Source organism: Euleptes europaea, chromosome 4, assembly GCF_029931775.1.
Source record: "Euleptes europaea isolate rEulEur1 chromosome 4, rEulEur1.hap1, whole genome shotgun sequence".
NCBI lineage: Eukaryota > Metazoa > Chordata > Lepidosauria > Squamata > Sphaerodactylidae > Euleptes > Euleptes europaea.
Genome location: NC_079315.1, coordinates 73,117,653 through 73,137,845, shown reverse-complemented (window position 1 = coordinate 73,137,845; position 20,193 = coordinate 73,117,653). Strand labels below are relative to the sequence as shown.

The following is a 20,193-nucleotide window of genomic DNA, read 5'->3' as shown; positions in this document are numbered from 1 at the left end:
GCACATATGACTACATTACTGATTTCCAGTGGCTTTTACACATGAACACCCCTCTACCTTGATATTAGTTCCTTAATATGCATATATTATATTCTTTAAGCAAAACTAATTATGTTTTTATTTTAATCCATTTTTACGCATTGTATTTCTAATGATTTCACTGTGATTTACTGTTCAATGCCTTTAATGTTTACTCACATGCAAATCAAAAGTCCTGAGATGGCACTGTACATGTAGTAAGTTTCTCCCAAACTTGTGTCAGCCTTTTCACAACTTTGTACATGTACTAAAACATTTCCAAATGCATGTCAGGCTTTTCAAAGTAACTCCTTAAGCAGTGCCTTCCCCCCCCCCCACACACACAGTTAAAATTATATTTAACAAAAACTGTAAGATAATCTTTAAAATGTATCGCATACCAGTACCTTTCTCCAATCCATTTTAACTAGCTCTTACCATTCATTTTACATATAATGCCAACTAAACATTTCATACTAAGACATTTACAAATCTTATAACAGCAGCAGAGCCAACATCAGTATCATAATAAAAGCACACGTAATTGCTCCAAAAGAAATAGGAAATAAAAATCCTCCAGTTTCCATCTTTTCTCATTCACTGTACATCAAAGAGAATCAGCTCCACCTGACACATAACACACATTTCCCTCACTGATCAGACAGGTGTCAAGGTCAGAAAGCAAGCCTATTTTCCACAGCCCCTTTACCTTGTTTGATCACTGGTTACTTTTGATCTGACATTGCCCTCACTCGAGTAATGACTTCCACCTCATAGAACTTACCTCACATCTGTCAGAAAGAATAAAGAACCTCAAACTGAGTCCTGACAAGGCCTATGGGCCATGAGCGCCACTGCCAATGGAACATTCCCCAGCTCCCACAATTTCCAATTCGGTTTCTTTTGTTCTGGTGGGTACAGGGGTTAGGGTACCATTGAGAGCATGAAGGATTATACACACACTGTGAAGCCAAGTCTTCAAGAATTACTATCTTTTCATGTCAGCTTCTTCATCCCCTTCAACGCAATGAACGTCACGGTAGTTACTATGAAACACAGATTCAACAAATACTGTTATGGAAAGTTTGTTTAAATTGTGTTTCAGATACTGAATGTTTTGCACTTGAACTACAGGGCTTTCTTTAAAGACTTAAAACTGGTGTGATATTAGGTCACTGGAAACCAGCTGGGAACCAGAACTGAATGGGCCATTTTTTAACAAACACCATTAAATACAAATACAGCTTTCAAGAATATCCTTTTTAAAATTATGATTATAAATGGAATAAGTTTAATGAAAGAGCAGGTGGCTGAGCCTATTATTTTGATTTAATACCTTTTGCATTTCAATAGTCATTTTATCAACAAAAAGTAAAATGATTAAAATGTGGCACAGATGTTTTGTCACTTGAAATAGCTGAACTCTCCCAAAATTTACAATAGATTTTGACATGACAAATCAAGAGGTATTAAAGAGATACTGTGGGGAATGCTTAATGCTGCAGCTTCTTTTAAAATGGTTATAAGGAGAATCTCTTTATCGGTACTGTACATTTCCAATCACGTGCTGAAAACAGGCGCCTACTTTCAATATTTTCCAGTAGATGAAAGTCAGAACTGGACATGGGGGATGGGTGGGCTTTACGTATTATTTTTGTAATACTCTTTGAGAGTCTAAAACTTTTTGAAGTTTATGTTTCAACTGATTTCAAAAAGCCAAATATTTTCCAAGCAAAATCCCAAAAGCAATATTGGTGTTAATGCTATTTTGAAACACAATGAACACACACGCACTAGACTTGTGTTTAAAGGATATTTCTTCTCCTTAAATGTATTTTCCCCTCACAGTGTGAACTGTTTCTCTTTTGACTGAGGTTTGAAAGCTCACTTCAAATCCTGATCAGAGACGAGACAAAAAATTCAAATATTTTCTAAATATGGAAAATTTTCTCTTTCTAATTGCATAAAGTTAGCAGTGAGCGACAAAAAATTCAAATATTTTCTAAATATGGAAAATTTTCTCTTTCTAATTGCATAAAGTTAGCAGTGAGCAGATGCCATTGCCCATACAATATTAGACAAGCTTGCCAGTTTCAATGTTGTAGTTCATATTTTTCAAATGATTATCCCTAGGAATTGTGTGAGACGGCAGAAGTATGTTATTGATTTGGAAATGTGGGGGAGAAACACTAGTACACAGTAATGATTTTTTAAAAAAACCTCAAGTTACATATTCACTTCATTGGCTGTGCAGGTCAAATAGCCAAAGCTGAAATCCTTATTTGCATGTCTCCTGTTATGTGGTGGAAAAGCTTCTGTGATCACCTATCTGATATGGAACAAACAACGATGCTATAGAGTGATAGTGAAAGTGAGGTGCTCCAGAGACCTTCACTAAAGAGACTTAAGTTGAAATAAGCGAGCTGAAAACTATGTCTGCAGTATATTACGCAGATCCCTTTGGGTGCGTGTGTTAGAATTAGTAGGTCAACAGATTTCAATGCCTGTTTCCCCCCCTTACATTAAAAAAGACAAGCAATTTTTTGCAACTATTTGTATACCAATACAAAAGATGCCCACAAAGCCTTTGAATTTGTGATGAATAAGCTACTATTTAAACCACACTTTGACTTGTTTCTTCCCTAATCAAATGTACTTACTTGTTGCTATTGGGACATAACATTAACGTGGGATACTTTTATTATTTGACTAAATAAATCATGTGGAAAATGCATTTTTATTTGAAGGTTTCAACAGAGCAAAACGTTCACTTGAGTTTTAAAAAGTATTTAGATCTCTTCACAGAGTACAGGCAGGGATACGGAGTCAATTGATCACCAACCAACACTCTAGAAATGTAAATGATAGGTCTGGTAAGATACACTGAGATGGTGAAGTCTCTCTCTCACACACACACACACCTCCAGCTAGAAATGTGACACCCAGCAGGAAACAGATTTGGAATATCTAGATAGTTTTCTATTTAAGATACATTATAGCCCAAAGGTTATTCATCATGAAATAAAGATTAGTTTTTCATTATGTAGCATGAGGCTGTATATTCATGCAAAGTTTAATTTTTTTAGTAAATTAATTCCATTAATCCATTTACAATGCATTGCTCTTCCAGAGGTTTCATTATTTTGGGCAATGTTTCAATCTAGATAATTACAAATGCTTGGGTCTGCACTTCTCAAAACGGAGAATTTGTGTCTGCAGAGATAACATGCCTTCTTCACAGCAAATATGTTATAAAATAAACATACAGAGTTCAGAAAACGTTAATTTCATTGTTCCTTTGCAAATCCATGTACACAGACTCAATCCCTTACCTCTTAAGTGCTAAGTTTCAAGAAGTTAAATGAATAGAAGATTGATTGGAATGGAATAGATGTACAAGGAGCTAGGTGTGAGGAGGAAGGGGCAAGCAGTAAAAATGATAGTGAAACCTTTTGAGCAGAACATTCCACAAGTCTTGGGATCTTTGTGTGTACAGCCTGAGGTTTATCATATTATTTTCTCTGTGGAAGAGAAAACCTATAACAGTAGCATGCCATAAATGAGATCCAGTTTGAGAATATTTTAATGAAGTTCCTCTACCTATGGGTAAAGCAGGCATGTGTGTAAAATGCAAACACTGCAACAAAGAAATGCAAGGCCTGGTGGCCTGAATGAAACAACATAATGAGAAGTGCTGTTTATGTAGAGAACCATGATTTAAATATAATCTTACTGACTAGTGAAAATCTAGTCTTACTTACTAGTGATTTAAATTGTAATGTAAATCAAATCCACCCTGGTACAGTCTCAGTTCAAGTGGAGTACTGACCAGGTCAAACTGTGGCCAGGCTGAAGCTAACGATAGTAAATCTAACAGCTGCACATTACAGGAGAAAGGCAGTAGTAGTGGGAAAGCCATCTTTCTGGACAATGTATCCATTACTGTTCTTCACACTAAAGAATCTTTAACAAAGTTTAAAGGAACCCAAGGGTTAACAGCAGCACACTTCAGTACACATCATACACTAAAACGTAACTACATACAAGCTTTATACAATCCCTAATATCAAGCTCAAATCAAACAGTCTGGAAATGCTTTCAGAAAACGCTCCAGTTGGGACAGGGAGAACACAGTTTCATCCATATTTGTGCAGCAGCCATCAGGAACAACTTTCCCAGTATCATACAGATTTGTGCACATGTAAAATAATTAAAAGGCAAAACCGACACTGCAACACGATGGAGGGGGAGAAGCCTCAAGTATTCAGGGCCCAAGGCATTTAGGACAGTATAACCTATGCACAGGATATCCACAAAACAGTACCAAATTAAAGGGAGCTGCTAAAAGATGGAGACTAAAAGACCTGTCCAATTAAAAAAAGCAAACAAGAGAGAGGTCAATACCCAGTAAGATTATTTTTAGTGCTTGGGAAGCAAGTTGACAGACAACAGTGATCAATTATCTATACACAATCTTACATGTTGCTGCTATAGACAATCTTACATGAAGATTGTCTTACATTTCGCCCGCCCCCCCTCTTTCAAATGGCTCCGTTTTTTGTTCTTAAAATGCTTTTTTATGCGGCAGTTGGGTCTGGGGGGAAGGAAATGTTCTCTCACGAGGTTATTCAATTACAGAGCAGCAATTAAAGGGATGGGACTTGATTTGAACTTGGGAGGCTGCTTTTCTATTCATGCCTCCATTAGTACAGGGTTTTATCCCTGATCATTCTGGCCAATGCATACAGTTTGACCCAACCCGGGTTACTTTGATCCTGGCTGCAACAGGGAATGAAGGAGGATAAACCGACCATGCATTAGCGACCATAGAGAGTTTTGTTCAGGATGCAAGGTGTAATGTAAACTTGCCTTAATTACGTGCTTCAACACCATCTCAACCACAATTTTAAACCTTTTTCACCTGGAAAACCAATTATTTGGGGGGCAGAAAGAGATGGAATTAAGTCTCTTTTGTACAATAAAAAGATGTAATATAAAGATATAAATACACCACTTCAAAAGCGATTGACTAGTTCAGTATTATCTCCAGGGGACAACTATGGATGCTTGGAAAGGGATAGGAACAATCCCTCCTGTCTAGCATATGGTTTAGGCGGCAAGAACATGTCTGCTGGGACTGACGCAAGCACCCCCACTCAGAACTCTGAGGATGTCTGGAAAAAACATAAACAGGTTGTTTTTAGATGCTCAAATTGACTACAAAGCACGCCTTTACAGCCCATCTAAAACAATCCGCTGAGTTTTGTTGTCCCATTTGTATACATGTAAGGAAAGTACCTCATCAGATAAGTGGTCTGACTAGGTCTGTAATATCTATTCTTCACCTTAGACAACTTCCCAAACCTGCTACTCACGATCAAAACTGGATGTGCTGGGGTCAACTCTAGGACCTTGCATACATACATGTGCTCCACCACTAACCTACACGCCTTGTGCATATATGTAACTACTGTGTGAAAGCATACAGAACAATACTGTACTCATCTGGGATCACCAGCATTTCTAAGTTTGTACCTCTCAGCACCCTACTCTTTTCCTACTCTTTTATCACTGTGATTGTGAGAAAGATTAAAAATGCCCTGGACAATGAATCTACATTAATTGATCAATTTGACTTTAATAATCAACACAACCAATTTTAATCAACACTTGTGCCCACTAGTGTTGAACATGGGCACTGTACCATACAATATAGAGAAAAAGAATTAAAGCAGGGGTGGGGAACCTTTTTTCTGCCAAGGGCCATTTGCACATTTATAGCATCATTTGGGGGCCATAACCAGGTGTAGATCTCCCGGCGGGGGTGGGGAGGCTAGGGTTGCCAGGTCTCCAGCCACCACCTGGAGGTTGGCAACTCCAGGGGAGGCCAAGCAGAGACGGCCTGGAGGGCACCCCTGCTCCCCCATCCTCCCCCCTCCCAGGCGGGAGGGCAGCCAGTGGTGGGCCCGAGCAAATGAGGCTCCAGGGGGGCACAGCCCGCAGCCGATCCACAGGAAAGGAAGGGAGGAAGGAAAGAAAACAGAGAAAGAGGAAAAGGGAGGGAGGGGAAAAGAGAGAGAAAGGGAGGAAGAAATGGAGGGAGGGGGAGAAAGAAAGAAAAGGATGGAGGGAGACAGACAAAGAGACAGAAAAAGAGGGAGAAAGGAGAGTGACAGAAAAAGAGGGAGAGAAAGGAGAGTGACAGAAGAAAGAAAAGCCTTCCCCACACACACCGCCCCCACGCGACCAGGCCCCAGCCTCCATGCCTCCCCCACACACACACACCCGGACCCAGAGCTCCCGAGGGCCACAAAAAATGTCCTTGGGGGCCGCATACGGCCCCAGGGCCTGAGGTTCCCCATCCCTGGATTAAAGGGAAAATGTGTAACATTAATGCAGGTTTCTATGTGAAGAGAATCTAGATGTTCTCAGTTAACCATACAAAATATGTAATTCTGCCTAGGAAACAAAAGCTACAGAGTGAGAATGGAGAAAAGTTGTTTTTAAGGAAAGACTCTAGTAATCTAGGAGTTTCCATGAAGAAACATAGAAAGGAAAAAGTGGTGCTTATCAGGCAGAAGAATAATCTTCTGATGCCAAGCACTGAACTAATAAAAAGGGGAAGAGGCACTCTGGACTGAAGTGGGGAGGGAGAGGTATGGAAGTCACACTCAGTAGATGGAAATCCCTTCTGTCCATGTAAATTACCGCTAGCTCTAAGCTATGATGAGGACCAATTCCCATGTATTCCATAATTTTCTTCTTTCCCAGTGTATCTGAAAAAGTGAGCTCTGACTCATGGAAGTTCCTACTGGCATAAATGTTGTTCATCTTTAAGGTGCCACTGGACTTCTGCTTTATCATGTAATACCACACAATGAATTATCTGCACCCATCATGGCAGGAAAGTGGCACATCAGTGTTTAAACTAAATTCTTCATGTTCAGTAGTATGAGTCAAGAGTAATGTTTCAGTGCTCTGGTCATGAATCAGCCTCTCTCCATTTTCAGGGCATTACCCCAGTAATTACTATGGGCTTGAGTGCAACTTTCAACCCAAGACTGATGAGATGACTGAGAAGCAGCCTAGTGGCTGCCCTCCATTCTAAAATCACTAGAGACACCAACCACAGCTGTATAACAGCACACAAACATTATACTCATATAAGTATAGAGCAACAGCATTCACTCAAATATATTTTATAGAAGAGGTGGTTTTCATATGCCAATTTTCTCTACCTTTTTAAGGAGAATCAAACCGGCTTACAATCTCCTTCCCTTCCCCTCCCCACAACCGACACCTTTGTGAGGCAGGTGAGGCTGAGAGAGCTCTAAGACATTAGCCCAAGGTCACCCAGCTGACTTCATGCGTAGAAGTGGGGAAACCAACCCTGTTCGCCAGATTGAAGTCCGCCACTCATGAGGAGGAGTGGGGAATCAAACCCGGTTCTCCAGATTAGAGTCCACCGCTCCTAACCACTATACCACACTGGCTCTCCAGTTAAGAGTCTGGCAATGTACACTACTTAGCAATTTGAAAGTTACAGAACATATTGACTATTCATCCACAGCGCTTAGTAAGAAAAGCATAATTGGGCAAGTATGCACACAGCCTTCATACATTGTTGTAAAAGCTACATCTGTGCATCAAGTAGCCATTTAGAAAAAACTACATTTAGAAATTCATACAAACTCAAGTGTCATAAAATTATTCTATAGGTAAAGAAGGATTTCAGTTTCCATGGCACTAAGATTGGGCTATCCTCTAAGTACTGAATAGAAAACCATTGCTTTTCAACTTCACTTGGCTACATTTTGTCACTATTGTTGTTTCTCCTTTATGGAAGTGGTCGAAGAGTTAACGATTTATACATTTTTATATCTAATAGAATTATTAGAACCAATGCTCTTCACATCCAACTCATTTAGAGCTATTAATGCTAAGAAGCCAAATCATAATTGCAGACATGCATAGCTAATAAGCCATTATCTTGAAAAGTTTGTTATTCTTCATACAAAGACGCAGGATTGTTACTATGTCAAATAACCTGTATTCAAAAAAAATCAGTCGTTTTAGAGCTTTAAAGTCAGCTACACAGTACTCCTGTTATGAAAAATCACACTGACCATTGTGAATAAACTTTAAGAAATATGACTAGGTAGTATTACTGTTACTGCACTTCCAACCACCTAAAGTTGAGATGCATTTAATTGTTGCACCCAGGATACTAAGGCATGTCAGCATATTTAAAGTCAATAGTGCCACCTAAAGGTCAACAGAATAGATACAGTTTCCATAGAATACTGACTGGTAGTAATTAACATTCAGCATTTTTAATACTAATACATTATGTTGTAATTTAAAGACATGGTAGCCAAGTAGCTATGCTTTACCCTAATCCCAAAATGTTACAAATGTATCATCTTTTGGACTTGTCTGCAGAATATAAAGAGGTCTTCGTTGTTTTTCGTACATTGCTCTCCCAGTTTTGTAACCTGGCTTTTATTTCATTATTTATTGTATGTTATTTCAAAGCATTGTTCTCCAGTCTTATAATCCTGCATTATTGTCAGTTTTAAGTGCATTGTTCTCCCAATGTGGGAGGCCCAAGTTCCAATCCCTACTCTGCCACAGAATGCTGGGTGACACATTCTTAGCCCAGCTTAACAAGTGAGAAACTGGATACCGTGTGTGAAAGAAGCAGAGCATTTACATGCCGAGAGATATTTTGGTACAAAACCGAAACCTAGGAAGAAGTCTTAAAAGAGCTGAGGAAGAAGAAAACCATTCTGCTCCCTGCCTTTTTATCCACTTGAAACTCCTCCCCTTTCTCCCAGCTTAGGGTTGGCAAAAGCAGCTGAACTCTGTAGTATGCCCATTGTGGCATACTACTGTCCATACATAGAAATCAGATAAAGATGCTCTCTGGCCCTCCCTTTTTTCTATCTACATCCCTCAGTCCTGTTCTTATGATTCTGAGATGCTGAGACTAAGGTAGATTCCCTTGAGCAAAAGCATGAAGGAGCAAGGCAAGCAGCAAAGTTTCTGGCTGCTCAAACAATGTGCCACAAAGCAGAAGAATATCACATAGCATGTGTAGACAGCTCAAGGAACAGCTTGGGCTGCATAGAGGTACGATTGCCTCTTTCCAACTTGAGGATCTTTCAGATCTCTATCTTCCATGCAGAATTCGTTCTGATGCCATTCCAGAGAACCTCCATAAGCCAAACTGGCAAGAAGATGTCCTAGTTAAGACTAAAATCACAGAGAGGACAGGAAAAGAGGAGCTCCCCAACAGGAAGAAACTAGGGAAACAATATAACAGTCTACTGTGGAGACCCAAGCAATAGTGGAACAGCTTGGCTTCCTTAGCCAAGAAACCACTCTTATTTAAATATATCCCATTATTACAGGGGTCTGACTTGACCCAGGTAGCAAAAATGTATGCCTCCTGTACAGATGCCTCTGCCTTCAAAGCTGGCAACAAGCATAAATGTTAAGTTTTAAACTCCAGATTTCTTATACTGTGCTAGAGATCTAGATACACTTTTATACTAAACCTCTAACATTTTGCTTAATTAAAAAAACTGTTTAACATAGTCAATTCACTGTACTGGCTACAAATTTATGTGTCTAATTGTTTGTGTAGGTCCAAAAAGCTTCTACTGCAGTGTGCCCTCCAGTCTGAAAACTTATGAGCTTCCAACAATTACATTTTTATTATATGTATACACTGACTTTCTATGCTGCAAGTCAGTGCATAAATGTATCTGCTGTGAATGTGTGGATGCCAATAAGAAACACAACTTCATTTATTATTGTTAGCTGCCTCAGAAATATTTGGGTTGAGATGAATTTTTAAACAAATGCCACTATGAAGGGCCAGAGGAAAAGGGGGCACTATCCATGGAATAGAATATAAAGCAGAATCCATAAGAGCAATGAGCTATAAGCATAGGAAATTCCTGAGACACTGAACATTTAATGTCTAGATATAAGGTACGAGAGCCAGCATGGTATAGTGGTTAAGGTGTCAGACTAGGATCTGGGAAACCCAGATTCAGTTCTCCTCTCTGCCTTGGAAACTTGCTGGGTGACTTCGGGCCAGTCACACACTCTCAGCCGCAATCCTGACATGTATTTGGATGAAATAACTCCAAGGAATAACAGTGGTTTGATGCAGAGGCAGGCAATGGCAAACTACCCCTGAATATCTCTTCCTTTGAAAACCCTGCAGGGTTGCCATAAGTCAGCTGTGACTTGACAGGAAAGAAAGACAGACCGAGCTTTGTACTTAACAAAAACCATAAGGCTTGTCCATTTCTGAATTGCTTGGAAAGCAGAACTTGAGGGCATCCAGTAGCTGTAGATTCAGGATGGACAAAAGGAAATACTTCTTTATACAGCGAGTTATTAAAATGTTGATTTCGCTGCCAGAGAATGTAGTGATGGCCACAGGCAGATAGCTTTAAAAGGGGATTAAAAAGATTCATGAAGGATAGGTCTATCAGTAGCTACTCACCGTGGTAACTAAAGGGAACCTCTGCATTCAGAGACAGTAAACCTCTGACCACCAGTGCCCAGAAACAACATCAGAGGAAGGCCTCGGTTTCTATGCCCTGTTGTTGGACTGCAGAGGAACTGGTTGGCCTCTGTGTGAGACAGGATGCTGAACTAGATGGACCATTGGCCTGATCCAGCAGAGCTCTCCTTATGTATTTCCCCATCAAAACAAGAACATTTCCTGAAGTGTTCCTTAGGGTATTTTGAGGAAGTTCACTCTTGCTTCCCATAAGAACCAAGCTGGGTGAAAACCCCCGTAAGATTTTTTTTGTGCACTAGTTTACCAGTAAATAAAACTACTTCCTCAGTGCCTTGACAACTACATAGTGATATTTGTTAAGTTTCTGCAAGCCCAGAATAATATAGAATGGCAGGTTCTATACTGATTTACAAGGCTGCTCAGATACTTTCTGTAATACATCTCTGATAAACTTAGCAAAGCAAAAGCACTTGGCACTGTACACAATCAATCTGAATTTTCAAAAGTAGTCTGCAGTTCAGAAGCATTTTGTTTCCTATACGGCTGGCACATCGGCCTCTAAGTTTTAACATAGCAAATAACTGAAACCCAGAGTGAGTTTGCCTTGATGCTTCAAATTCTCATGAGAAACACAAGACTACAAAGTAAAAGACACTGGACAGTCAATTCCTCTAAAGCTTCTCCAAAGAAGAATTCTGGGATAATTCCAGAGTGGGGGAGAGGCAGCTTAAATTTTTTAGATTGGTCAAATAGCCCATGAGACTTTCCTTGCAGATAATTTTTCTGCTTCCTCAAGAAATTATTTTAGAGAATGTCTGGGAAGGCAAAAGAGATATACCAACTTAGCTTGGACACCATAAGAACTGTAACGAAAGATGCAGGATCATGTTCACATGACAGGAAGCAAAGCTTGAGACACAAGTAAGAAAATACTGGCTTTCCAGATTCATTACTTGTACCCACTGTTGATACCATGCAGTGCTTTTTTGTAACAAAAAAAGGTGCCAGTACTCATAAGGTTACACCAATTCCCTCCTTGGGGCTTGGGACAGCCCCCCCCCCTCCCAAGTGCCGGTACACAGTACCAATAAGTGCTACCACAAAAAAAAAAACCCTGATGCTTCTCCACTGGTACAAAAAGCAGTGTACGTGTATTTTGGTAAGTCTTATGTCTAAAGTACTCACTATGCATTAATAGACTCTGAACAGTCACAAGTCTGTACAGTTATTATACTGATGGACTAGTAAACAGAAAAATGATTAAGACCTATTCTGTATTTAATAGCGTCACCTAGCAAGCTCATAAACAGTATGTGATAACAATGGACATATGCTGTTTCTTCCTAGCATTTTCTATACGTGGAAGTTTCATTTAGTGAACTTGACTAATGCCTGCTGACAGACTGCATGAGTTAGTTTAATATTCTACATCCTCGTATAAAGCAAATTCAACTCTCAAATATGTTAGTTTAATCAGATGCTCTCTGACATGAAAACATGCAGCACTCTCCAAAGAATATTCTACAGCCATCAGAAATGTTTTGTAGAGGAACTCCTTATAGAAGCAGCAGTCTTGCCAGTGTAAGCCCCAGCAACGCCTTGCTAGCAGAGTAATAATAATATTTTATTTATATCCCGTCCTCCTCCTGCAAAACAGGGCTCAGGGCAGTTCACAACACAAAATAAAATACATCAATAAATTTGTAAACCAATAACAAGTATAAATTAGATAAAAACTAAGTTTACGCAGACTACCTGAACAATGCACAAAACAAGCAGTTCTGCAGCTACCATGAACCTCTTGAAACTATAGTTGTCAAATAGTTTTGGTTCTAGATTGAAATATGTCACCACTGAAGTACAGGACAGCTTTGAGATTCAGTTGTGAATCTCCACATGCAGTTATCAACTCTCAGAACACTGAATTAAATTTCTAGGAATAAACCCTCCAAAAAACCAGTTAGCAGAACATGCATTTATAATGCATTGGAAGGCAAGACTCAGGGGAAAAGATGCAGGCCGTGTTAATTTAAATATATAACACTTACCAATTTGTTTTCTTGCATATATATTCGTTGTAGCTTTAGACAACCTTTAGCTATCACTATCATTCCTTCATCTGAGATCTTGTAGCACTGCCCAAAATGAATATCTTTCAGTTCTCTGCACTTGGAGCCCAGCTGCAAATGAAGTTAACATTATATCAGCATACAATATGTACTTACATCTGCATTTAATCTACATTATATGTTGAAATATTACACTGCTACAGAAGCAATTTACATTTTATTTAAGTTAACCAGAAGGATTCCAAAAACAGTTTGAGTACCAGGTACAAAACAACTACCCTTGACGACTGGTTATACTCATGGGCATCTATAAATACCCAACTTAATTCCTTGAGATATTGCAAGAACAGGCTGGCCCACTGTCTTTTTAATCCTTTTAAGATGCTTCCCCCCCAAAAAAAAAAAACATTGCACATTATCTTCAGTGTCTCATGCAAAGCAGCCGCTTATAAACACACATCAATACATTCATTTTGGCACTCAGTCCAATCCTATCCATATTTCCTCAGAAATAACTCCCACCATGTTCAACAGGGCTTACTCCTACATAAGCAAGCACAATTGCAAAACAGATAAAAGGAAGTATTTCTTTACGCAAGTATTTCTTCGCATAGCTAAGTTGTGGAACTCCCTGCCCCAGGATGTGGTGATGGCTGCCAACTTGGAAGGCTTTAAGAGGGGAGTGGAAACATTCATGGAGGAGAGGGCTGTTCAGGCTACTAGTAAAAACGGATACTAGTCATGATGCACACCTATTCTCTCCAGGATCAGAGGAGCATGCCTATTACATTAGGTGCTGTGGAGCACAGGCAGGATAATGCTGCTGCAGTCATCTTGTTTGTGGGCTTCCTAGAGGCACCTGGTTGGCCACTGTGTGAACAGACTGCTGGACTTGGTGAAATTTGGTCTGATCCAGCATGGCTTTTCTTATGTTCTTAACCGGTTTAAAAATATAATGTTTAAGTATCAAAAATATCTTTACTGCATAAAGCCTACCTGCTTGAGTCCTTCATCAGTAAGCCTGTCTTGATTTCCCACATGTACTTTCTGCAGTTGAGGGCACTGCGAGGCCACAGCAATTATGGATGTGTCAGACAGCTGTTTACACCTGTAGGCAATATACCTTAGAAGTCCAGGACATTTAAATGCTAGAACACATACTCCAGTATCTGATATATTACGGCAATCTGAAATATTGATTTCAGTTATATTCTGACTTCTTGATGCAATTTTTTCCAGTAATTCGTCAGTGACCTGTCAACAAAGTCAAGTTTGTAACATTAATATTCCCATAGCCTATTGTTTTCCAAACATAAACATGCACAAACAGAACCAAAGGCACATGTGATACAAATTCTGGATTTCTGACCAAGTTGTGGAAAGCATTTTCATAAGCAAACCTGACTCTCCCAACTTAACAGTAACTTCACTAGGTCTAGTCTTTGTACTGTTCATTCCCACTTGAATTTTGAAAGCTCCAAATGGTTTCCTGATGCTAATAATCCTAGTTCAACACTGTATCTGCAGGATAATTTCAACAGTTGCACTGCACTTACCGTATTTTTCGCTCCACAAGACGCACTTTTTTCCTCCTGAAAAGTGAGGGGAAATGTCCGTGCGTCTTATAGAGCGAATGCCGGCTGGGCGCGTGCGTGTCGGGATGGTGCGAGCCAGAGTTCCCCGCCCCGACGGCCAGCTGGGAGGCGGGCGGGGCAGCACAGAGCGAGCTGGCATACGTGCCCAGCCGGCTCTGTGCGGCCCCGCCCGCCTCCCAGCTGGCAGTCGGGGCGGGGAACGCCAGCTCGCGCCGTCCGGATGCGCACACGCCCAGCCGGCTCTGCGGGTGGGGCGCACAGAGCCGGCTGGGCGCGTGCGTGTTGGGACAGCGCGAGCCAGTGTTCCCCGCCCCAACAGCCAGCTGGGAGGCGGGAGGGGCCGCACAGAGCCGGCTGGGCGTGTGCGCCAGCTCGCTCTGCGCGGCCCCGCCCGCCTCCCAGCTGGCCGTCGGGGCAGGGAACACTAGCTCGCGCCATCCCGAAGCGCACACGCCCAGTCGACGTTCGCTCCATAAGACAAGTTTTTAGAGGAGGAAAACAAGATTTTTTCTTGTTTTCCTCCTCTAAAACCTAGGTGCATCTTATGGAAAGGTGCGTCCTATGGAGCGTACTTTATTTTCCCTCCTTTTTCTATCTCATCTCTAGAATTAACTCCCCCCCCCAAAAAAAAACACAACCTGCTCAACACAACTGCCAATGCAGGAATATTAAGTTAAGACCCAATAAGGTATGTACTGGGTTTGACATCTAACACTATCCCCATGCTCACAACAGCAATCCTAGATCATCAAGAGGCATCATCATAGATTATGTCATGACAATTCTCCAATCATACTCCACCCAAAACGAAATTATACTGTTCTAATCACAGGTTAATGATACATCACCGCAGCAGAGCTTTGTCAAAGAGCATCCCTCATCAAGATGGCTGTGGTGGGCTTTGGCCTAAAACCAAGCATTGGGGGGAAAACTCATTCCATTTCTTCTATGAAAACTCAATGGGATGAGTGCGCCTACCGGTATCAATTTTACCAGCAGGAGAAAAGGAATTGTTTTGAATGACTAAACAACATTGTTTTTCTTTAGCTTCGTTCATACCTGCTGACGATTGCTGAGATCCAACTGTTTCCAGAAGTGGAAATCTAAACAGAGATCACGCCAGTATTTACAAACTAATGATGCTGAAAGACATCGCTCATTCAAGGATAAGTTGGAAAATATCTAGGGAGGAATAAAAGATTAGTTATAAGAAAGTCAGATATCTTGAAATAATTTCTTTTAACACATCCTTCTAGTTAGTAAATACTTAGAATAATTATTTGCATTTACTTTGCATATGTGCATCCCTAACAGCTAGTCTGCTTACTCTCAACATCATAACCATTATAATAACAATTTAATGTACAGAGCTACATTCACACTGTACCTTAGGGAGCATGTGACACCCATGCACGTGAACAGCATCATGCTGTGTTTGAAGCTTTAAATCTTTGACATCAACTAATAGTTGTGGAGGACCATTTCAAGAAGTGAGGGGAAAGAGGAAGATGAGCACTTCCATCAAAACTACACACTGACCTGCCAGCACATTCTGTTGCCACACAAGTCGTTTTTCCCTCAGCTCTTTTTCTTCTAGTTTGGCAGCTGAAGAGCTGGAGGGCATTCTTTTGATACCAGATTTAGCACAGGATCAACTTGCAATTGCTGACTTGCAGCTCAAGAGTTTTTCTTCTACCAAGTCTACTTCTAAGGGAGGTATCTGTGATGACCAGAGCACCTGGGATGCAAGCTTAACATATTAAAGCCATTCCACAAAACCCGGTGGATTTTCATTTGTAAATATATTAGGGCTTTTTTTTTTAAAACAAGGCCAATTAATTCCCTTCAAAAATTCAGTGGGAAAATATTAGTTCTTCCTAAACATTTTGATACACTTCACCTTTTGAAAGGTCTCCACCTCTCACCACACCCCATTCCTTGACTTCTTTATACAGTAGACCTTTCCTCTTATCCTTCCCTGTGATGCTTGTTTTTACTTCTTCTGTTGTTAACATGGTGTGGCAGCCTTGTAAAAGACCCAGGAGATAGCAGCGTAGCTGAACTCAGGCTTAGGGACAAGGGAAGAAAGACCCCTTTTTATTTCAGTACCCTTTCACAGCTCTCAAGAGAAGGAGGGGCTGCGACTCAGTGGTAGAGTATCTACTTGGCATGCAGAAGGTCTTAGGTTCAATCCCCGGCATCTCCAGTTAAAGGGACTAGGCGAGTAGGTGATGTGAAAGACCTCAGCCTGAGACCCTGGAGAGCTGCTGCCAGTCTGAGTAGACAATACTGACTTTGATAGACCAAGGGTCGGATTCAGTATAAGGCAGTTTCATGTATTCAAGACCAGAATGGATTTGAGCAAGCAATAAATGTGAAAGATAGTTTTAAAGACCTTAGCTACCTATTATCATGAAGGGTACTCTCAATACAGTTAAATATTTTTTGAATGATCAGAGATTCTGGCACTCCTGAGAACATGTCCTGATGGTTCTTTTCTCCTGTGGCATTTTGGGATAGTTCAGTACAAGCCTCAAACCCAGAAGTTCCAGTAATACAGAGTTATGTAGTAGTATCATCACTCAAATGGAAACTTTACCAAAACTGAAAAACTAACATAGATTTAAAAACGACAGCTATCACCATAATACAGCTGTCTTTTGCTTAAAAGCAATTACCTTCAACAATTGTTTGCAGGTAGTGCGGGATTTCTAGCTATATTACAACATGGAAACATCAAGCCCTACTAACTACTCTGGGTTAGCTGATTCAATGGAAATCTAAAGATAGTTCAAGTTTTCTCAGCTCAGGAAACTTGTGTTGTGCTATGTGTACAACCAAGGACAGTTACCTCTTCAGCTAGAGTACAATTTAATGTTCTTACAGCACAATCCTGTGCATCGTACAGGAGCCCGTCCTCACTTTGTCCCACGGGGCTTATTCCCAAGTAAGAATGCCTGTTTCACAAATCATACAGAGTTCTTGACCCCTTCCCAACCAGCAGGGCGAACAGCAGAACCAGCCTCGCCACTGCAGGCTTCTTACACCTATGTGCCTTCAAACACGACTGCCATTTAAAGATTACGCCAGAGCCACAGGTGGGAACACAAGTGCAGAGGGTGCTAAAACCAACACAGTGGCTCAAGCCAACCACAGAAACATAGGCTGTTACCGCACTAGGTATTCCCAGCAATGTATTAAGAGTTTGAAAATGTTATAAAAAATACTGTTCGCACTTTCTATGTATTGCCACCAATGTATTAAGAGTTTGAAACGGTTATAAAAAATACCGCTCGCACTTTGTTTGGCTCCTTTAGCTGTGAAGATGTCTTCCAACCATTTTTTAGCCGTGGCATCCAAAAACCCTTTTAAAGCAATTCACAGTGGGTAGCCGTGTTAGTCTGTCTGCAGTAGTAGAAAAGAGCAAGAGTCCAGTAGCACCTTAAAGACTAACAAAAATATTTTCTGGCAGGGTGTGAGCTATCTCATCTCTCATCTGAAGAAGTGAGCTGTGGCTCACGAAAGCTCATACCCTGCCAGAAAATTGTTAGTCTTTAAGGTGCTACTGGACTCTTGCTCTTTTCTTTTAAAGCAATGTTTTTTTATAACATTTTCAAACTCTCAATACATCGCTGGGAATACATAATGCGGCAACCGCCATACTCTTGGAAGCTTTGAAAGAGACAGTCCCAGAAAGGAAACCCCCCTTCCGCAAAGGCATCCCAATGGACACGGCTGCCCCCACAAGGGGCTTTTCCCTGGGCAGCTCAGGAAGGGCAGCGGTGACCTGAGAGCTCCGCCTCCGGCTGCCGGCCAGCCACCCACCTTGAGAAGGATGGAGGGCGGCAGCTCGTTGATGTCCGGGGCAGGCGGCAGGGGCTCCGGGCAACAGTCGCCGGGGTTCTCGGGGGGCTCCTCGCAGTCGGGCTCGCGGGGCTCCTGCCGCTCCCGCCCGCCGGGCTGGGGCGGCTGCGAGGCGGACTGGGCGGGCGCCCCCCCGCGGCCACCCCCGTTCTCGCCGGCCGGCTGGCGGGGCGAGGCCTCGGGCTTGCCGCCGCCCGAGGCGCAGGGCAGCGGGCAGAAGTGGGGCTCGGGCAAGGCGCCCTGCTGGCAGGCGGCCGCCTCCGGGGGCGGCGAAGGGCTCTCGGCTCCCGGCCCGGCGCCGCGGGGCTGCTTGCAGGGCGGGCAGGCGGGCAGGCCCACCCCCTTGCGCTTGCACACCATCTCCGCGCCGGCCTCGGCGGGCTGCAGCGCGGGGCCCAAGAAGCCCCGCGGAGGCAGCGGCGGCGGCGGCGGGAAGAGCAGGCCGGAGAGCAGCAGGCGGCGGCAGCGGCGGCCCCGCGCTTCCCAAGCGGCGGCGGCCCAGGGCGACAGACGCAGGAGAGGGCAAGCGGCGCGCTCCTCCGGGTCCTTCAGAGCCGCGTAGAGAAGTGGCGGCGGCGGCGGCGGAGGGGAGCCGCGGTGGGCAGGCGGCGGCGGCTGCTCCTGGCTGGCGCTGTGGACGAGGAAGCAGAGCATGCAGGGCCCGCGCAGGAAGCAGCTCCGGCTCCGCGCCGCCGGCGGCCCCTTCCCCCTCAGGGGGCGACTGCGCCGGCGGCTCCGATCCGCGTTCAGGCTGGTTCCCTTCCGCGAGAGAAAGTGGCCCATATAGGAAGCAGAGCCGCCGCCCGCCTGGAGCCTCCCTGGGCGGCCTCAGCGGCGCCTCCGAGGCGGCGGCATGGCCCTTCCCTCCCCCCGCCACCGGCGGCCCAGACACGCCGATCGATAATAACAACAGCCTCGGCGGCCGGCAACCACAACACTGCCGGCTCCTTCCGGGACTTCGAAGCAGCCGGAACTTCCGCTACGGTTGCCATGGCTCCGCCCAAAGAGACGCTTGGAAAGCGCACCAGGAAGCGTCAAGGGCGGGCCGAGTCTCTCACTTCCGGCTGCCGTTAGGACCGCCCATGTGCGGGGCGAAGGGGACGTTCGAGTCGGCTTTGTGCGCGTGCGCGCGGCGCGCTGTCAAGTCACAGCTGACGCACGGCGACCCGGTAGGGTTTCCAAGGCAAGAGGCGTTCAGAGATGCCGTTGCCTGCCTCTGGGTCGCGACCCCGGCGTTCCTTGCGGGTTGCCTGCCTGAAGACTAAAACCAGGGCCGACCCTGCTTAGTTTCGGAGACGTGACGAGTTCAAAACGATCATTCAAGCTCCTACGAGTGCTTTACTGAGCAAGCAAGTTGTACGCAGAGCCGTTTCACGCAGAGCTGCAAGCGAGCCTTCGGTCCGTGTTCGGATCCCGTGGCGTGAGCGCGAAAGAGACAAGCGAGCTCCCTTCCCCGAAAGTCTATGCTGAAATAAAATCTTGCCAGTCTTCTATGGGTCACTAGATTCTTGCTTTATCTTGGCTGTAAGCAGACTAAAACGGCTGCCCCTCCAGAAAAGAGGCTACAACTGGGTTCCAATAACGGGGACCTCAGCGATAGAATCGAGAGTGGACCCCTGCCAGAAAATGAACATACCCACCCACATCCTGCCCGGATGCGGGTTTCTGTTTGTTTGTTTTGTAGGGGGCTGCAGAGGCCCTTTTTTTGGGGGGGGGGGATATTTTTTTATTTTTCTTCATTTAATATTTCTATAAAGACAATATATAATAATAATAATAATAATAATAATAATAATAATGAGACAAACATTATTCTAATATAACAATTAAATGACTTCCCCCTCTCCCTCTTCCGTCTAAAATTAAATTGTATAATCTTTTGCCAACGGGACTAATTCCAATATTAAGTTATATATTCTTGTCTTATCCAACATTATGTAATCAATACCTCATATACCTAATATAAAAATTAACACAAAATATGAATAAGGGATTAGATCAATAAATATTCTCAACTGACATGTCCCTCAGTCTTCCACCAAACAGGAAACTACATGTAACCTAGCAAAAGTATTGTGAACGGATAGGATTGCAGCTCAAGACT

General features: G+C 43.0%; 1 protein-coding gene across 1 annotated transcript in view; it reads right to left on the bottom strand.

Moving 5' to 3' along the window:
- The window catches only part of FBXL17 (F-box and leucine rich repeat protein 17), a 190,851-nt gene extending 171,979 nt beyond the window's left edge, over positions 1-18,872 (bottom strand). The window contains exons 1-5 of the mRNA XM_056848845.1: positions 18,013-18,872; positions 16,831-16,837; positions 15,285-15,407; positions 13,627-13,884; positions 12,610-12,741 (exon numbers count right to left, since the gene is read on the bottom strand). Of these exons, the coding sequence (XP_056704823.1) occupies positions 12,610-12,741; positions 13,627-13,884; positions 15,285-15,407; positions 16,831-16,837; positions 18,013-18,872 (1,380 nt within the window). The remainder of the gene's footprint in view (positions 1-12,609; positions 12,742-13,626; positions 13,885-15,284; positions 15,408-16,830; positions 16,838-18,012) is intronic.
- Between the last annotated feature and the right edge of the window lie 1,321 nt (positions 18,873-20,193).